Source organism: Ranitomeya imitator, chromosome 3, assembly GCF_032444005.1.
Source record: "Ranitomeya imitator isolate aRanImi1 chromosome 3, aRanImi1.pri, whole genome shotgun sequence".
Taxonomy (NCBI): Eukaryota; Metazoa; Chordata; class Amphibia; order Anura; family Dendrobatidae; genus Ranitomeya; species Ranitomeya imitator.
This window is the reverse complement of record NC_091284.1, coordinates 836075111-836089811: the sequence shown is the minus strand read 5'-3', so window position 1 is coordinate 836089811 and position 14701 is coordinate 836075111. Positions and strand designations below refer to the sequence as shown.

Sequence of the window (14701 nt, the reverse complement as noted above, 5' to 3'; positions counted from 1 at the left end):
TGCTTCTAGTTCTTCCATCTTGTTTGTCAGGCTTCTGGCGTTTGCGAGCATGCAGTTTAGAGGATTTTGTTTTGTTCCAATCTCCTCACTGTGGATTGTTTTAGAAATGTTCTTACCTCCCTTCTGAATATGTTTTCCTGGGTCGTCTTTGTTCGAGTCTAATGTTTTTCTTCCCGTCCCCTCTTCTTCTAGTTTAACGCCCTCCTGATGAGTGTAGCGAGTCTTCTGGCGAATGTGTGTTTCCCAGGTTTGTTGAGGTGTAGTCCGTCTCTGGCGAGGAGTCCATCGTACAAGTAATTCACACCGTGGTCCAGGAATCCGAATCCTTGTTGTCTGCACCATCGTCTTAGCCAGTTGTTTGCATCAAGGATCCTGTTCCATCTCCTGGTGCCATGCCCGTCTACTGGAAGGATAGAAGAAAAAACTACCTGTGCATCCAGTTCCTTTACTTTCTTCCCCAACTCTTCAAAGTCCTTGCAGATTGTCGGTAGGTCCTTCCTTGCCGTGTCATTGGTGCCAACATGTATCAGAAGAAATGGGTGGACGTCCTTGGAGCTGAAGAGCTTTGGTATCCTATCGGTCACATCCTTGATCATCGCACCTGGAAGGCAGCAAACTTCTCTTGCAGTTATGTCCGGTCTGCAGATGGTTGCTTCTGTGCCTCTCAGTAGTGAGTCTCCCACCACCACCACTCTTCGTTGCTTCTTGGCTGTACTTTTTGCTGTCACTTGTTGCTGTGTGCCCTTTTCTTTTTTGCTTGCTGGTATTGCTTCATTCTTAGGTGTGCCATCTTCATCCTCTACAAAGATTTGATATCGGTTCTTCAGTTGTGTGGTTGGTGATTTCTCCATGGTCTTCTTGCTTCTTTTGGTCACATGCTTCCACTCATCTGCTTTTGGAGGTTCTCTGACACTTTTTTCACCTTCTGTGACCAGTAGAGATGCTTCTGTTCTGTCTAGAAAGTCTTCATTCTCTTTGATGAGTTTCAAAGTTGCTATTCTTTCTTCCAGACCCCGCACCTTTTCTTCTAAAAGGGCCACTAGTCTACACTTCTGACAGGTGAAATTGGATTCTTCTTCTGGTCGATCTGTGAACATGTAGCACATGCTGCAGCTCACCATGTAGGTTGTCACATCTGCCATGTTGCTCCTAGATCCTGCTGACTTGCTGTGTGTTTTCCTTCTTGTGTAATCTACTCAGCCAAGCTCTCTTGCAATAATGTCCTACAGGCATCAAGGTTTGGTGATGCTTTCGAAGCAGCTGGTCCCGGCTGTACCCAACGATCTTCTAGCTTAGGGAGACGTCGCTTCTCCCAGAAGGCACCTGGAATATGCAAATTAGCCTCCTGAAGCTTGAATCCCTGGTTTGGTGATGCTTTCGAAGCAGCTGGTCCCGGCTGTACCCAACGATCTTCTAGCTTAGGGAGACTTCGCTTCTCCCAGAAGGCACCTGGAATATGCAAATTAGCCTCCTGAAGCTTGAATCCCTGGTTTGGTGATGCTTTCGAAGCAGCTGGTCCCGGCTGTACCCAACGATCTTCTAGCTTAGGGAGACTTCGCTTCTCCCAGAAGGCACCTGGAATATGCAAATTAGCCTCCTGAAGCTTGAATCCCTGGTTTGGTGATGCTTTCGAAGCAGCTGGTCCCGGCTGTACCCAACGATCTTCTAGCTTAGGGAGACTTCGCTTCTCCCAGAAGGCACCTGGAATATGCAAATTAGCCTCCTGAAGCTTGAATCCCTGGTTTGGTGATGCTTTCGAAGCAGCTGGTCCCGGCTGTACCCAACGATCTTCTAGCTTAGGGAGACTTCGCTTCTCCCAGAAGGCACCTGGAATATGCAAATTAGCCTCCTGAAGCTTGAATCCCAGTGCCTGCCCTGCTCAGACGCCTTTGCGTCTATTGCGTTCGCTGGCTTACCGCCAGCATCTCCTTAGGTTCCTAGGCTCCGTTCCTTGCATCTTTACTGTGACTATGACTGTCTCCTTTTGCTGACCCGCCAGTCCTGTGTTCCTGCTGTATCCTGCCCGTTCTGTGTTCTTGCTGGATCCTGCCGATCCTCTGTTCCTGCCGTACCTTCCAGTCCTGAGTTCCTGCCGTACCCTGCCGGTCCTGTGTTCCTGCTATTTCCTGCCCGTCCTGTGTTCCTGCCATACCTTCCAGTCCTGTGTTCCTGCCGTTCCTGCCAGTCTTGTGTCTCTGTGGTTTCCGTCTAACGTGTGCTTCCATCTTACCGGTCAGTACTTAGTTTTTGCTGCCTCTATCTGTCCTGTGCCTCCGCCATTCTTAGCTCCTTCTTCCCACCATCCTCCGTTCTCTCTTTGTTCCATCTTCAGTCGTACCTTTGGCTCCAGCAGTTGCGGCTTCACCTTCCTTGGGCCTGTCCCTAACTCCCTGTACAGGGGGTGGCATCATCTGGTTCACTCGTCCTCGGGGGCTCGGAAGCCGTGACCCAGAGGGTCCACTTCCTTAGTCCTGATATCATACCACTGCAAATCTATCAAGACCCGGCCGTCCCTCTAAACTTTCATCTCAAACAAGGAGAAGACTGATCAGAGATGCAGCCAAGAGGCCCATGATCCCTCTGGATGAACTGCAGAGATCTACAGCTGAGGTGGGACAGTCTGTCCATAGGACAACAATCAGTCGTACACTGCACAAATCTGGCCTTTATGGAAGAGTGGCAAGAAGAAAGACATTTCTCAAAGATATCCATACACAACAAGCCACCTGGGAGACACCAAACATGTGGAAGAAGGTGCTCTGGTCACATGAAACCAAAATCTAACTTTATGGCAACAATGCCAAATGATATGTTTGGCGTAAAGGCAACACAGCTCATCACCCTGAACACACCATCCCCACTGTCAAACATGGTGGTGGCAGCATCATGGTCTGGGCCTGCTTTTCTTCAGCAGAGACAGGGAAGATGGTTAAAATTGATGGGAAGATGCATGGAGCCAAATACAGGACCATTCTTGAAGAAAACCTGTTGGAGTCTGCAAAAGACCTGAGACTGGGACGGAGATTTGTCTTCCAACAAGACAATGATCCCAAACATAAAGCAAAATCTACAATGGAATGGTTCACAAATAAACGTATCCAGGTGTTAGAATGGCCAAGTCACAGTCCAGACCTCAATCCAATGGAGAATCTGTGGAAAGAGCTGAAAACTGCTGTTCACAAACGATCTCCATCAAACCTCACTGAGCTCGAGCTGTTTGCCAAGGAAGAATGGGTGAGAATTTCAGTCTCTCGATGTACGAAACTGATAGAGACAAACCCCAAGAGACTTGTAATCGCAGCAAAAGATGGAGCAACAAAGTATAAAGTTACAGGGGCCGAATAATATTGCACGCCCCACTTTACAGTTTTTGAATTTCCCAAAAAATTTTAAATAACAAATAAATTTCTTTCAACTTCACAATTGTGTTCCACTTGTTGTTGATTCTTCACCGAAAATTTACATTTGGAATCTTTATGTTTGAAGCCTGATATGTGGGGAAAGGTTGAAAAGTTTCAGGAGGCCGAATACTTTCCCAAGGCACTGTATATATGGAGACAATGTCTTTAAAGTGGTCAAAAACGGAGTCTGGAAACCTTAGTCTGTGCCTGAGGTCACCTAGACTCCCCATCATCTGATCATCACATGTAGACGATGTATTCAGTCCTGTGTATATTTCCTATAGATGAGTCCAGTCCAAGAAATCCACCAGAGAGAAGTCCCAGTTCTCTGTATTCCCAGGATCGTCCAGAGGAGAAGCAGAATGTCCTCCTGGATCATCAGGTAGATGGAGCTGAGGTTTCTGGAAATCCTCTGTAGACCGATGTCATGAAGCTTTCTACTAACCTCCAGCAGTGGAGTGTGGACGCCGTGTCTGGTGGGATCAGTAGCGGCTACAAATCGACAATCTTCATAAAAGATGGTGATAAATTCCCCTGTTTAGATCCACTTGGCCTCTGAGTGAGGATAAATGTTCTGCCATCTAGATGGAAATATCAGCACAATGCCAATCAGCTGCTTCTAGGGCGACCAGAATAATGTCGTGTATTGTACAGAGGAGCAGGGCGCGCGGCACATCCGCAGCAGGGATCAATCCTTCGTATATGTAGTGTTCAGGCTCCAGGACTCGTGCTCAATTCTGAAATGTCCAAGTTTAATTTAATGTTTAAAGTCGGGGAAGACGCTGAGAAGCTTAAAAGAATTTCAGTAAGAAAATTGTATACGACTCAAAATACATAAATAGGAGACTTTGTAATTGAGGCCACCCTCAAACAGGGCTGTGCGAAAACCCCTCAATCTAAAAGGCAGTGTAACATCCTCTGTAGTCTCAGTGATGTCCTCTGTAGTCTGTGATGTTCTCTGTAGTCTCTGTGATGTTCTCTGTAGTCTCAGTGATGGTCGCTGTGATTTCCTCTTTATTCTCTGAGAAGTCCTGTCATATATTGTTATGCTGTGAAATCCTCTGTCGCCTCGCTGTGACGTCCTCTGTCGCTTCGCTGTGACGTCCTCTGTCGCTTCGCTGTGACGTCCTCTGTCGCTTCGCTGTGACGTCCTCTGTCGCCTCGCTGTGACGTCTTCTGTCGCCTCACTGTGACATCTTCTGTCGCCTTGCTGTGACGTCCTCTGTCGCTTCGCTGTGACGTCCTCTGTCGCTTCGCTGTGACGTCCTCTGTCGCCTCGCTGTGACGTCTTCTGTCGCCTCTCTGTGACATCTTCTGTCGCCTCGCTGTGACGTCCTCTGTCGCTTCGCTGTGACGTCCTCTGTCGCTTCGCTGTGACGTCCTCTGTCGCTTCGCTGTGACGTCCTCTGTCGCCTCGCAGTGACGTCCTCTGTCGCCTCGCAGTGACGTCCTCTGTCGCCTCGCTGTGACGTCCTCTGTCGCCTCGCAGTGACGTCCTCTGTCGCCTCGCAGTGACGTCCTCTGTCGCCTCGCTGTGACGTCCTCTGTCGCCTCGCTGTGACGTCCTCTGTCGCCTTGCTGTGACGTCCTCTGTCGCCTCGCTGTGACGTCCTCTGTCGCCTCGCTGTGACGTCCTGTCGTCTCCCTGTGACGTCCTCTGTCGCCTCGCTGTGACGTCCTCTGTCGCCTCGCTGTGACGTCCTCTGTCGCCTCGCTGTGACGTCCTCTGTCGCCTCGCTGTGACGTCCTCTGTCGCCTCGCTGTGACGTCCTCTGTCGCCTCGCTGTGACGTCCTCTGTCGCCTCGCTGTGACGTCCTCTGTCGCCTCGCAGTGACGTCCTCTGTCGCCTCGCAGTGACGTCCTCTGTCGCCTCGCTGTGACGTCCTCTGTCGCCTCGCTGTGACGTCCTCTGTCGCCTCGCTGTGACGTCCTGTCGTCTCCCTGTGACGTCCTCTGTCGCCTCGCTGTGACGTCCTCTGTCGCCTCGCTGTGACGTCCTCTGTCGCCTCGCTGTGACGTCCTCTGTCGTCTCCCTGTGACGTCCTCTGTGACATCCTCTGTTGCTTCGCTGTGACGTCCTCTGTCGCATTTTTTTTAATTTTCATAGTTTTTTTTTGTTTTTTATAGTAGGCGGCTACTAGATCCTGTGATTGTCCGATTGCTTGCGCTATTTACGGCAATAGCATAGCAAAATCACTTTCTCCTATGAATGTTCGTCACCGGCTAGCTTTTATAGGAGCATTTTCATGACAGGCACACAAGTCTTCAGCAGACCCGGCCATCAATTGTGAACTTATCCTGGATATGAAATAAATGAGAATTTATTTTTTCTCTTAGGCCTTTAATATTGTGACCGTGCCGGAATCTCCTGGTGGAACGATGGATGGACTTGAAGAACCTGGATCAGAATCCACGAATGGTAAGAGCCTTGCATAGATCCATGTATTTATGGGATCGTTCTTCTTCGTCCCACTGGCTTTACCACAGAAGCGACGTCTATGGTAGAGAAGCCGGCTGATCTTTTCTGATTTCCTCGTCCAATGAGTTGGATCAGTTGATTTTTCATCTGTGCTTCTTGCTTCTCATGTTGTCATGTCGGACGCTATTCACACTAGGGCGTCCGACAGACAGCGGTAATTCTGCATTCGTCCACTAAGCGCTCAGTGGCGCCGGCTAGATTTTATCTAGGTTGTCCGGGGTTAATCTAGCTGGTACTCGGATTAGAGGCTGGGGCGCGCCCACGGCCTTTAAATAGTTCTTCTGAACTTTGGGCGTCACCGATTATAGCTTGTGTCTTGTACCTGGTGATCTCGGTTCGGAGTGGTGGTCTTGGAGTGGAAATATCATATCTGGTGGTGTATGATCCTTTGTCATATTTCTCCTTCCTATTTGTGTTTTGTTTTGCCCTGTGCACATTGTAGTGTTTTCCTGAGTGTGTTTGCGGCGTGGTGCGTTTTTTGGTTTTCCCTGTCTGTGCTTTCTGTAGGGGTTGGTGTGAGGAATTATCACTGGGTGGAGGGTGGAGGTTTCAGATTAGTACTGAAACAGGAGTCAGGGTCAGGCCTGGCGGCCCAGACAAGCACACCATCAGTGTAATCTGTGGGAGAGGGACAGACAGGGTTTCCCTAGTCTGAGGGATATCGCAGGGGCCCGGGTTATTAGCTTTAGCCTACCTAGGCTCCCCGTGACACATGTATATGTCTCTGCACAGTATTGAGGTTCATGTACCCATCTGTAGAGCTGTTGGGGTTCTTGAATTAGTCTTCAGAGGTACTGGGTCCAGTTTCCAGTGTTTAGGGTTGTTGGGTTCCATGAATATATGGGGGTTTTGGAGACCATAAACCAGTGTATAGGTGGTGTTGGGTTATATTAATCCATCTAAAAGGGATGTTCGGGCCCATGGATCAGTCTCTATGGGTATTGGGGTTGATGGATAAGTCTTGTGGGTGTTGGTCCATGGACCAGGCTATGGGATGTTCCTGCACAGTCCTCATGAATTCAGTATCCAGCTCAGTGTCTCACTATAGTTTTGAGGGCACATTCATATAATTTGTATGTGTTGGGTCAGGTTACAGGTGGTCTGTATGAAAAGGGGATGTGGATGGTTGTAGTTTTTTTCATAGGCTATAAAGCTTTTTTCGGAGAGTGTGACGAGATAAAGTAGAGGTCAAGCGGAGAACTTACATTTGGGATGTTTTTTTATTAATATAAGGAAGATCCAAGTGATGATTGTAGGTGAATATAATAAATGATAAGAATTAAGGTTGACAATCTCAACGTTGGAAAGCCATGAGACCATCGAGTGGTCGCAAATTCAAAACGGGGGAAACTTTTTCTGGAATCCATACGTAGACCTCCAGAAGAGATGATGAAGCCATGGAAAGGCAACTCTTGTCTATCAGAGGCATTCTTCCAACGTGGCATAAAGATGTTTGTCTTTGGACTCGCATCAGGACAGAGTGGACATGAAGACGATGAGAGTCTAGGTCTCTGAAGAAGAAAAGGATGTCCTGCAGATAGACCAAGACGTACTGATACATGACATCACGAAAGATCTCATCCACAAAGTGCTGGAACGCAGCAGGTGCATTGCACAATCCGAAAGGCATAAGTGGATATTCAGAGTAACCGTCGAGATGTTGAACACCGTCTTCCATTCATCGCCATCTTGGCGTGGATTGGGTTTTAGGCTCCAAACAGGTCTAATTTGATCAAGACAACAGCACCTTTAAAGTTTATTCTCATGACTAGGAGCAAAGGCTAATGGTCTTTCAGTGATTTTATTAAGACCCCGATAGTTCATGCACGGTCTTAGAAACCCATCTTTCTTTTTAACGAGGAAGCCTGCATCGGCTGGGGATGAAGATTTCCAGATGAATCCCTTTTGCTGGTTCTCTTTATCGTTGGCGGACATTGCCTCAGTTTCTAGGAGAGGTAGACGATAAACTCTGCCTCTGGGATGTTCCGTATGTGGAAGAAAGGGAATAGTGCAGTCATAGGGCCGATGAGGAGGTAGTGTCTCTGCTTGGAGAAGACATCAACGAAATCCTGAAGGGAGGCAGGCAAGCAGGAGGCACTGGATGCAGAATAGAGTTTCAGAGCATGTGGGTATTTGGGATAAAACTTTTCAGGCAATTGTGAAAACAAAATGATTCCCACTGGGTGTGCTGGTCGGCAGATCAGTCAATGACTGGATCCATAGCATTGCAAGTCCTAAAAGTATCAGAACATCAGAAAGTGGCAAGATTGAAAAAGAAATGTCCTCAATGTGCACCAATGTGAAGAGTTACCTTCTCTGTCCAGTATTGGAGACAATCACCAGGAATTGCTATCTGTTTTCGAAGAATTAGCTTCAGATGCGTCCCAAAGGAGACTAAAGAAATTTTACGCATTTCACCATAGAGAATCCATGAAATTCTCTGCTGCGGAATCAATGAATGCTTGTCATAGAATCATAGAATGTTAGAGTTGGAAGGGACCTCAAGGGTCGTCGTGTCCAACCGCCTGCTCAATGCAGGAGTCGCTAAACCCTCTCAGACAGATGTCTGTCCAGCCTCTGTTTGAAGATTTCCATTGAAGGAGAACTCACCACCTCTCGTGGCCCCCTGTTCCACTCATTGATCACCCTCACTGTCAAAAAGTGTTTTCCAATATCTAATCTATATCTTTTCCCTTTCAGTTTCATTCCATTGCTTCTCGTGTTTCCATATACAAATGATAATAATGATGATCCTTCTACAATGTGACAGCCCTTCAGATATTTGTAGACAGCTATTAAGTCTCCTCTTAGCCTTCTTTTTTGCCAGCTAAACATTCACAGATCCTTTAACTGTTCCTCGTAGGACATAGTTTACAGTCCGCTCACCATCCTGGTCGCTCTTCTCTGAACTTACTCCAGTTTTTCAAAGTCTTTTTTTAAAATGTGGCGCCCAGAACTGGACCCAGTATTCCAGATGAGGCCTGACCGAGGAGGAGTAGAGGGGGATAAATACTTCACGTGATCTACACTCTACGCTCCACTTAATGCATCTTAGAACGGTGTTTGCCTTTTTTGCTGCTGCATCACACTGTTGACTCGTGTGGTCTGGGATCTATTAGTATACCCAAGTCTTTTTCACATGTGCTGTTGCTTAGTTCTATTCCTCCCATTATGTAAATGTAATTTTTGTTTTTCTTGCCCAGATGTAGAATCTTGCATTTCTCCCTGTCAAATACCATTCATTTAGTCACTTCCCATTGTTCAATCTTATCTAGATCCTTCTAACTCCTTTCGCTGTCTTCTCTAATGTTAGGGTACCGTCACACAGTGGCACTTTGATCGTTAGGACGGCACGATCCGTGACGTTCCAGCGATATCGTTACGATCTCGCTGTGTCTGACACGCTACTGCGATCAGGGACCCCGCTGAGAATCGTACGTCGTAGCAGATCGTCTGAAACTTTATTTCGTCGCTGGATCTCCCGCTGACATCGCTGAATCGGCGTCTGTGACGCCGATTCAGCGATGTCTTCACTGGTAACCAGGGTAAACATCGGGTTACTAAGCGCAGGGCCACGCTTAGTAACCCGATGTTTACCCTGGTTACCAGCGTAAACGTAAAAAAACACAAACATTACATACTTACCTTCAGCTGTCTGTCCCCGGCGCTCTGCTTCTCTGCACTCCTCCTGCATCCTGTGTCAGCGCCGGCCAGCCAGAAAGCACAGCGGTGATGTCACCGCTCTGCTTTCCGGCTGACCGGCGCTGACAGTGCAGAGGAAAGCACAGCGCCGGAGGACAGACCCGGAATGTAAGTATGTAATGTTTGGTTTTTTTACGTTTACGCTGGTAACCAGGGTAAACATCGGGTTACTAAGCGCGGCCCTGCGCTTAGTAACCCGATGTTTACCCTGGTTACCCGGGGACTTCGGGATCGTTGGTCGCTGGAGAGCGGTCTGTGTGACAGCTCTCCAGCGACCACACAGCGACGCTGCAGCGATCGACATCGTTGTCGTATCGCTGCAGCGTCGTTTCAGTGTGACGGTACCCTTAGCTATCCCTCCTAGCTTTGCATCGTCTGCAAATTTGATTAGTTTACCTTCAGTTCCCTTATCTAGATCATTTATAAAAATGCTGAACATCACTGGGGCCAGGACAGAACCTTGTGGTCCCACTTGAAACACTTTTCCAATTGGATGTGCAACCATTTATTACCACTCTTTGAGTACTATCACTGAGCCAGTTATGAATCCACCTAACCGTAGCCTTGCCAGTCCCATACTTGGTCATTTTTTCAATAAGGATAGTATGAGATACTTTATCAAATAATTTGCTACTATATCTACTACATTTCCCTCATCCACCCAGTCAGTGATTCCATCATAGAAGGAAATTAGATTAGTCTGGCATGACTTGTTTGCTATAAACCCATGCTGGCTCTGGTTAATTACTGTATTCTTATCCAAGTACTTATATACATGCTGTTTAATAATTTGTTCAAAGATTCTTCCTGGTATAGAAGTAAGGCTCACTGGCCTGTAATTTCCTTGCTCCGTCTTCTTTCCTTTTTGAAGATAGGGACAACATTTGCCCTTCTACAATCTTCTGGGACTTCTCCTGTTTTCAGGATTTTCAAAGATTCCAGCTAGTGGTTCTGCAATTTCCTCTGCTAACTCTTTCAGTACCCTAGGATATAATTCGTCTGGACTAGATGTAAATTAGTTAAGCGTTCCCTTATCATCTCTTATGGATAGTGTGGAATTTTTTATTCCTTCGATGGCACCGTGAAGATCAGTTTATGTTGCATTTGCTTTTTAGAGAACACAGATGCAAAATAGGAATTTAAAAGTTTGGCTTCTTAACATCATTTTTCACCACTTCACCATTTTCATCCAGTAAAAATCCTATATCCTCTTTGACTTTTTTTTTTGCTTTTGACATACCCCCAAAATCTTTTTTTCCTTATTTTGGTCTCCCTTGAAAGCCTCACTTTATTACTGGCTTTAGCTCTTCCAACTTTTTCCCTTCATTCCCTGTAAACAGCATTATATTCTTCTTTAGATGTACCACCCTCTTTTCCATTTATCCCGTGAACACAGAGGAACCAAAGGAAACCAAGATAATTATTATTATTATTATTTATTTATATAGCACCATTGGTTCCATGGTGCTGTACATGAGAAGGGGTTACATACAAGTTACAGATATCACATACAGTAAACAAACTAATAATGACGGACTGATACAGAGGGGCGAGGACCCTGCCCTTGCGGGCTTATATTCTACAGGATTATGGGGAAGGAGACAGTAGGTTGAGGGTTGCAGGAGCTCCGGTGTTGGTGAGGCGGTAGCTTCGATAGTGATGAGGTGGCAGCGGGGTCAGTGCAGGCTGTAGGCTTTCCTGAAGAGATGAGTTTTCACGTTCCGTCTGAAGGATCCGACTGTGGTTGATAGTCGGACGTGTTGGGGCAGAGAGTTCCAGAGGATGGAGGATATTCGGGAGAAGTCTTGGAGGCGATTGGATGAGGAGCGAATAAGTGTGGAGGAGAGAAGGAGGTCTTGGGAAGACCAGAGATTGCGTGAGGGAAGATATCGGGAGATTAGTTCAGAGATATATGGAGGAGACAGGTTATGGATGGCTTTGTAGGTCAGTATTAGTAATTTGAACTGGATACGCTGAGGGAATGGGAGCCAGTGAAGAGATTTGCAGAGGGGGGAAGCGGAGGAGTAGCGAGGGGAGAGATGAATTAGTCGGGCAGCAGAGTTAAGGATGGACTGGAGAGGTGCAAGGGTGGCCACAGAAAAGGATGTTGCAGTAGTCAAGGCGGGAGATGATTAGAGCGTGCACAAGCATTTTAGTAGATTAGGGGTTGAGGAAAGGACGGATCCTGGAAATATTTTTGAGCTGGAGGCGGCAGGAGGTGGAAAGAGCTTGGATGTGTGGTTTGAAGGACAGGGCAGAGTCGAAGGTTACTCCGAGGCAGCAGACTTCGGGTACGGGGGAAAGCATGATGTCATTGACTGCGATAGATAGGTCAGGTAAGGAAGATTTGTGGGATGGAGGAAAGATGATGAGTTCAGATTTGTCCACATTGAGTTTGAGGAAGCGAGAGGAGGAGGAGGATATGGCTGATAGACACTCTGGGATTCTGGACAGCAGAGTGGTGACGCTTGGGCCAGAGAGGTAGATCTGAGTGTCATCAGCATAGAGGTGGTACTGGAATCCATGGGACTTTATGAGTTGCCCCAAGCCAACTGTATATATTGAGAAGAGTAGGGGTCCTAGAACAGAGCCTTGGGGGACTCCAACAGAGAGAGGGTGGGATGAGGAGGTAGTATGGGAGTGGGAGACGCTGAATGTGCGGTTGGAAAGGTACGAGGCGATCCAGGATAGGGCGAGGAGGAGAGGATCTGTAGTAGGAGGCAGTGGTCAACTGTGTCGAAAGCAGAGGACAGGTCTAGAAGGAGGAGTACAGAGTATTGTCCAGTAGCTTTGGCGGTAAGTAGGTCGTTAGTGATTTTGGTCAGGGCAGTCTCAGTTGAGTGATGGGGTGGAAACCAGATTGTAGATTGTCGAACAACAAGTTAGATGAGAGGTGGGAGGAGAGTTCAGCATGGACGTGCTGCTCCAGGAGTTTGGAAGCGAATAGGAGCAGCGATATTGGGCGATAGCTGGACATAGGAGTTGGATCGAGGGTTGGCTTTTTAAGGATAGGCGTGATTGTGGCATGTTTGAACGCAGAGGGGAAGGTGCCAGAAGTTAGTGATAGGTTGAAGAGGTGGGTTAGGGATGGGATAAGTGTGGCGGTGAGGTTGGGGAGGAGGTGGGATGGGATGGGGTCGAGCGCACAGGTGGTGAGGTGCGATTTGGAGAGGAGACAATTAAGCCCCCCTTCAGTGATGTTGGATAGGGAGGTTATGGGGTTTGGGCATTGGTCTGGTATACAAAGGGGTTGTGGTGGTTGAACAATGAAGACTTGCCTTGTCTGGTCGATCTTATTTTTAAAGTGTGTGGCAAAGTCCTCAGCAGAGATGAGGGAGGTTGGAGGGGGCAGTGGGGGGCGGAGGAGGGAGTTAAAGGTTTTGAATAACTGTTTGAGGTTGTAGGATAAGGAAGATTCGAGGGTTGTGAAGTAGGCCTGTTTAGCAGAGGTGAGTGCAGATTTAAAAGCGAGTGTTTCTTGTTTGAATGCAGTGAAGTCGTCTTGCAGGTGTGTTTTCTTCCAACGCCGCTCCGCAACCCTGGACACTTGCCGGAGCTTTTTGGTGGTGTTATTGTGCCAAGGTTGTCTATTGATACGTCGCACTCTGCCATGGACGAGAGGGGCAACCGTGTCAATAGCTGATGCGAGTGTGGCATTGTAGAAAGCAGTGGCAGTGTCTGTGTCGTGGAGTGAGGATATCGATGCCAGTGGTAGGATGGAGTCAGAGAGTGTGTGGGTGTCTAGGTGTGCAAGGTTTCTGCGTGGGTGCGTATGTTGCTGGACATGGATGACTGGTGAGGAGGACAGGGATGAGAAGGTGAGCAGATGGTGGTCGGATAGAGGGAGAGGGGAGGTGGTGAAGTTAGATAGAGAGCAGAGACGGGTGAAGACCAGGTCTAGTGTATGCCCATCCGTGTGGGTGGCTGCGGAGGACCACTGAGTAAGTCCAAGGGATGAGGTAAGGGACAGAAGTTTGGAGGCTGTTGACTGAAGGGTATCAATGGGGATGTTGAAGTCACCCATGATGATGGTGGGAATGTCAGCAGAGAGAAAGTGAAGAAGCCAGGTGGAGAATTGGTCAATAAAGGCAGTGGCCGGGCCCGGAGGTCGGTATATGACGGCCACTTGGAGGTTGAAGGGAGAGTAGATGCGGACAGAATGGACTTCAAAAGAGGGGAGGATAAGGGAGGGAAGAGGCGGGATTGGGTTAAAGGTGCAGTTTGAAGAAAGGAGAAGACCCACTCCTCCACCATGTTTGTTGCCGGGTCGAGGGGTGTGGGTGAAGTGGAGGCCTCCGTAACACAGCGCAGCAGGGGAGGCGGTGTCAGAGGGTGTTAGCCATGTTTCTGTGAGGCCAAGGAAGGCAAGATTGCGGGAGAGAAAAAGGTCGTGAATCACATGAAGCTTATTGCAGATTGAGCGGGAGTTCCAGAGTGCTCCAGAGAGAGGGAGCAGGGGGGTGGGCGTCAGGGGCACGGGTTTTATGTTGGAAAGATTGCGGAAGTTCATGTTGGATAGGGAGTGGTAGGAGTCTCCAGCAGTGAGGAGAAGCAGAGAGAGAGAGCAGGTAGGAGAAAGAGAGTGGGCGACTTATTTTATGTGTTTTTAGGACAGATTTGAGGTTGAGGAGCAGGTCAGCAGAGGAGGACAGGTGGGGAGGTAAGAGGGAGATGGAGATGATTATTTGGTTAGAGAGTGCTGGGGTTTGTGATAGCGAAGTAGAGAGAGGACTCTCTCATTCACAAGTAATCACAAGTAATTTATCTTTAGTGGAGGACAGCGTTAATCCCAGGGCAATTGCTCCCTCCTCGCCTATAGGTGAAGTTTTCCTGTTTGGCTTTCAATTTGAAACAGTCAGTGCGAGAGTGATCCTGTTCACCACATTATAAAAAGTCCTTCTGTAGATCGACAGGATCGTTCGGCCACTGACCATCTCTTCTGATCAATTTGTGTAGGGTCCAGTACAGTTGTACTGGGAGAAGTGTTTGAAGATGCTCTTGGAAGACAAACACGTGAATGCAGAGTTTTTTTCCATAGACTGTTTTCTAAAGCGTAAGTCTGCAAGAGTAGGAAGGGAAATTGAATCAGCAAGTAAGAAAGGCAAATCTCTACCCGGA

The 14701-nt window shown here is 47.9% G+C and overlaps 1 protein-coding gene across 1 annotated transcript in view; it reads left to right on the top strand.

Annotated features, from left to right (window-relative positions):
- The window catches only part of LOC138671839 (zinc finger protein 84-like), a 105814-nt gene that overhangs the window by 12022 nt on the left and 79091 nt on the right, over nucleotides 1-14701 (top strand). Inside the window, exons 7-8 of the mRNA XM_069759970.1 lie at nucleotides 3686-3783; nucleotides 5740-5821. Coding sequence (XP_069616071.1) covers nucleotides 3686-3783; nucleotides 5740-5821 — 180 coding nt within the window. The remainder of the gene's footprint in view (nucleotides 1-3685; nucleotides 3784-5739; nucleotides 5822-14701) is intronic.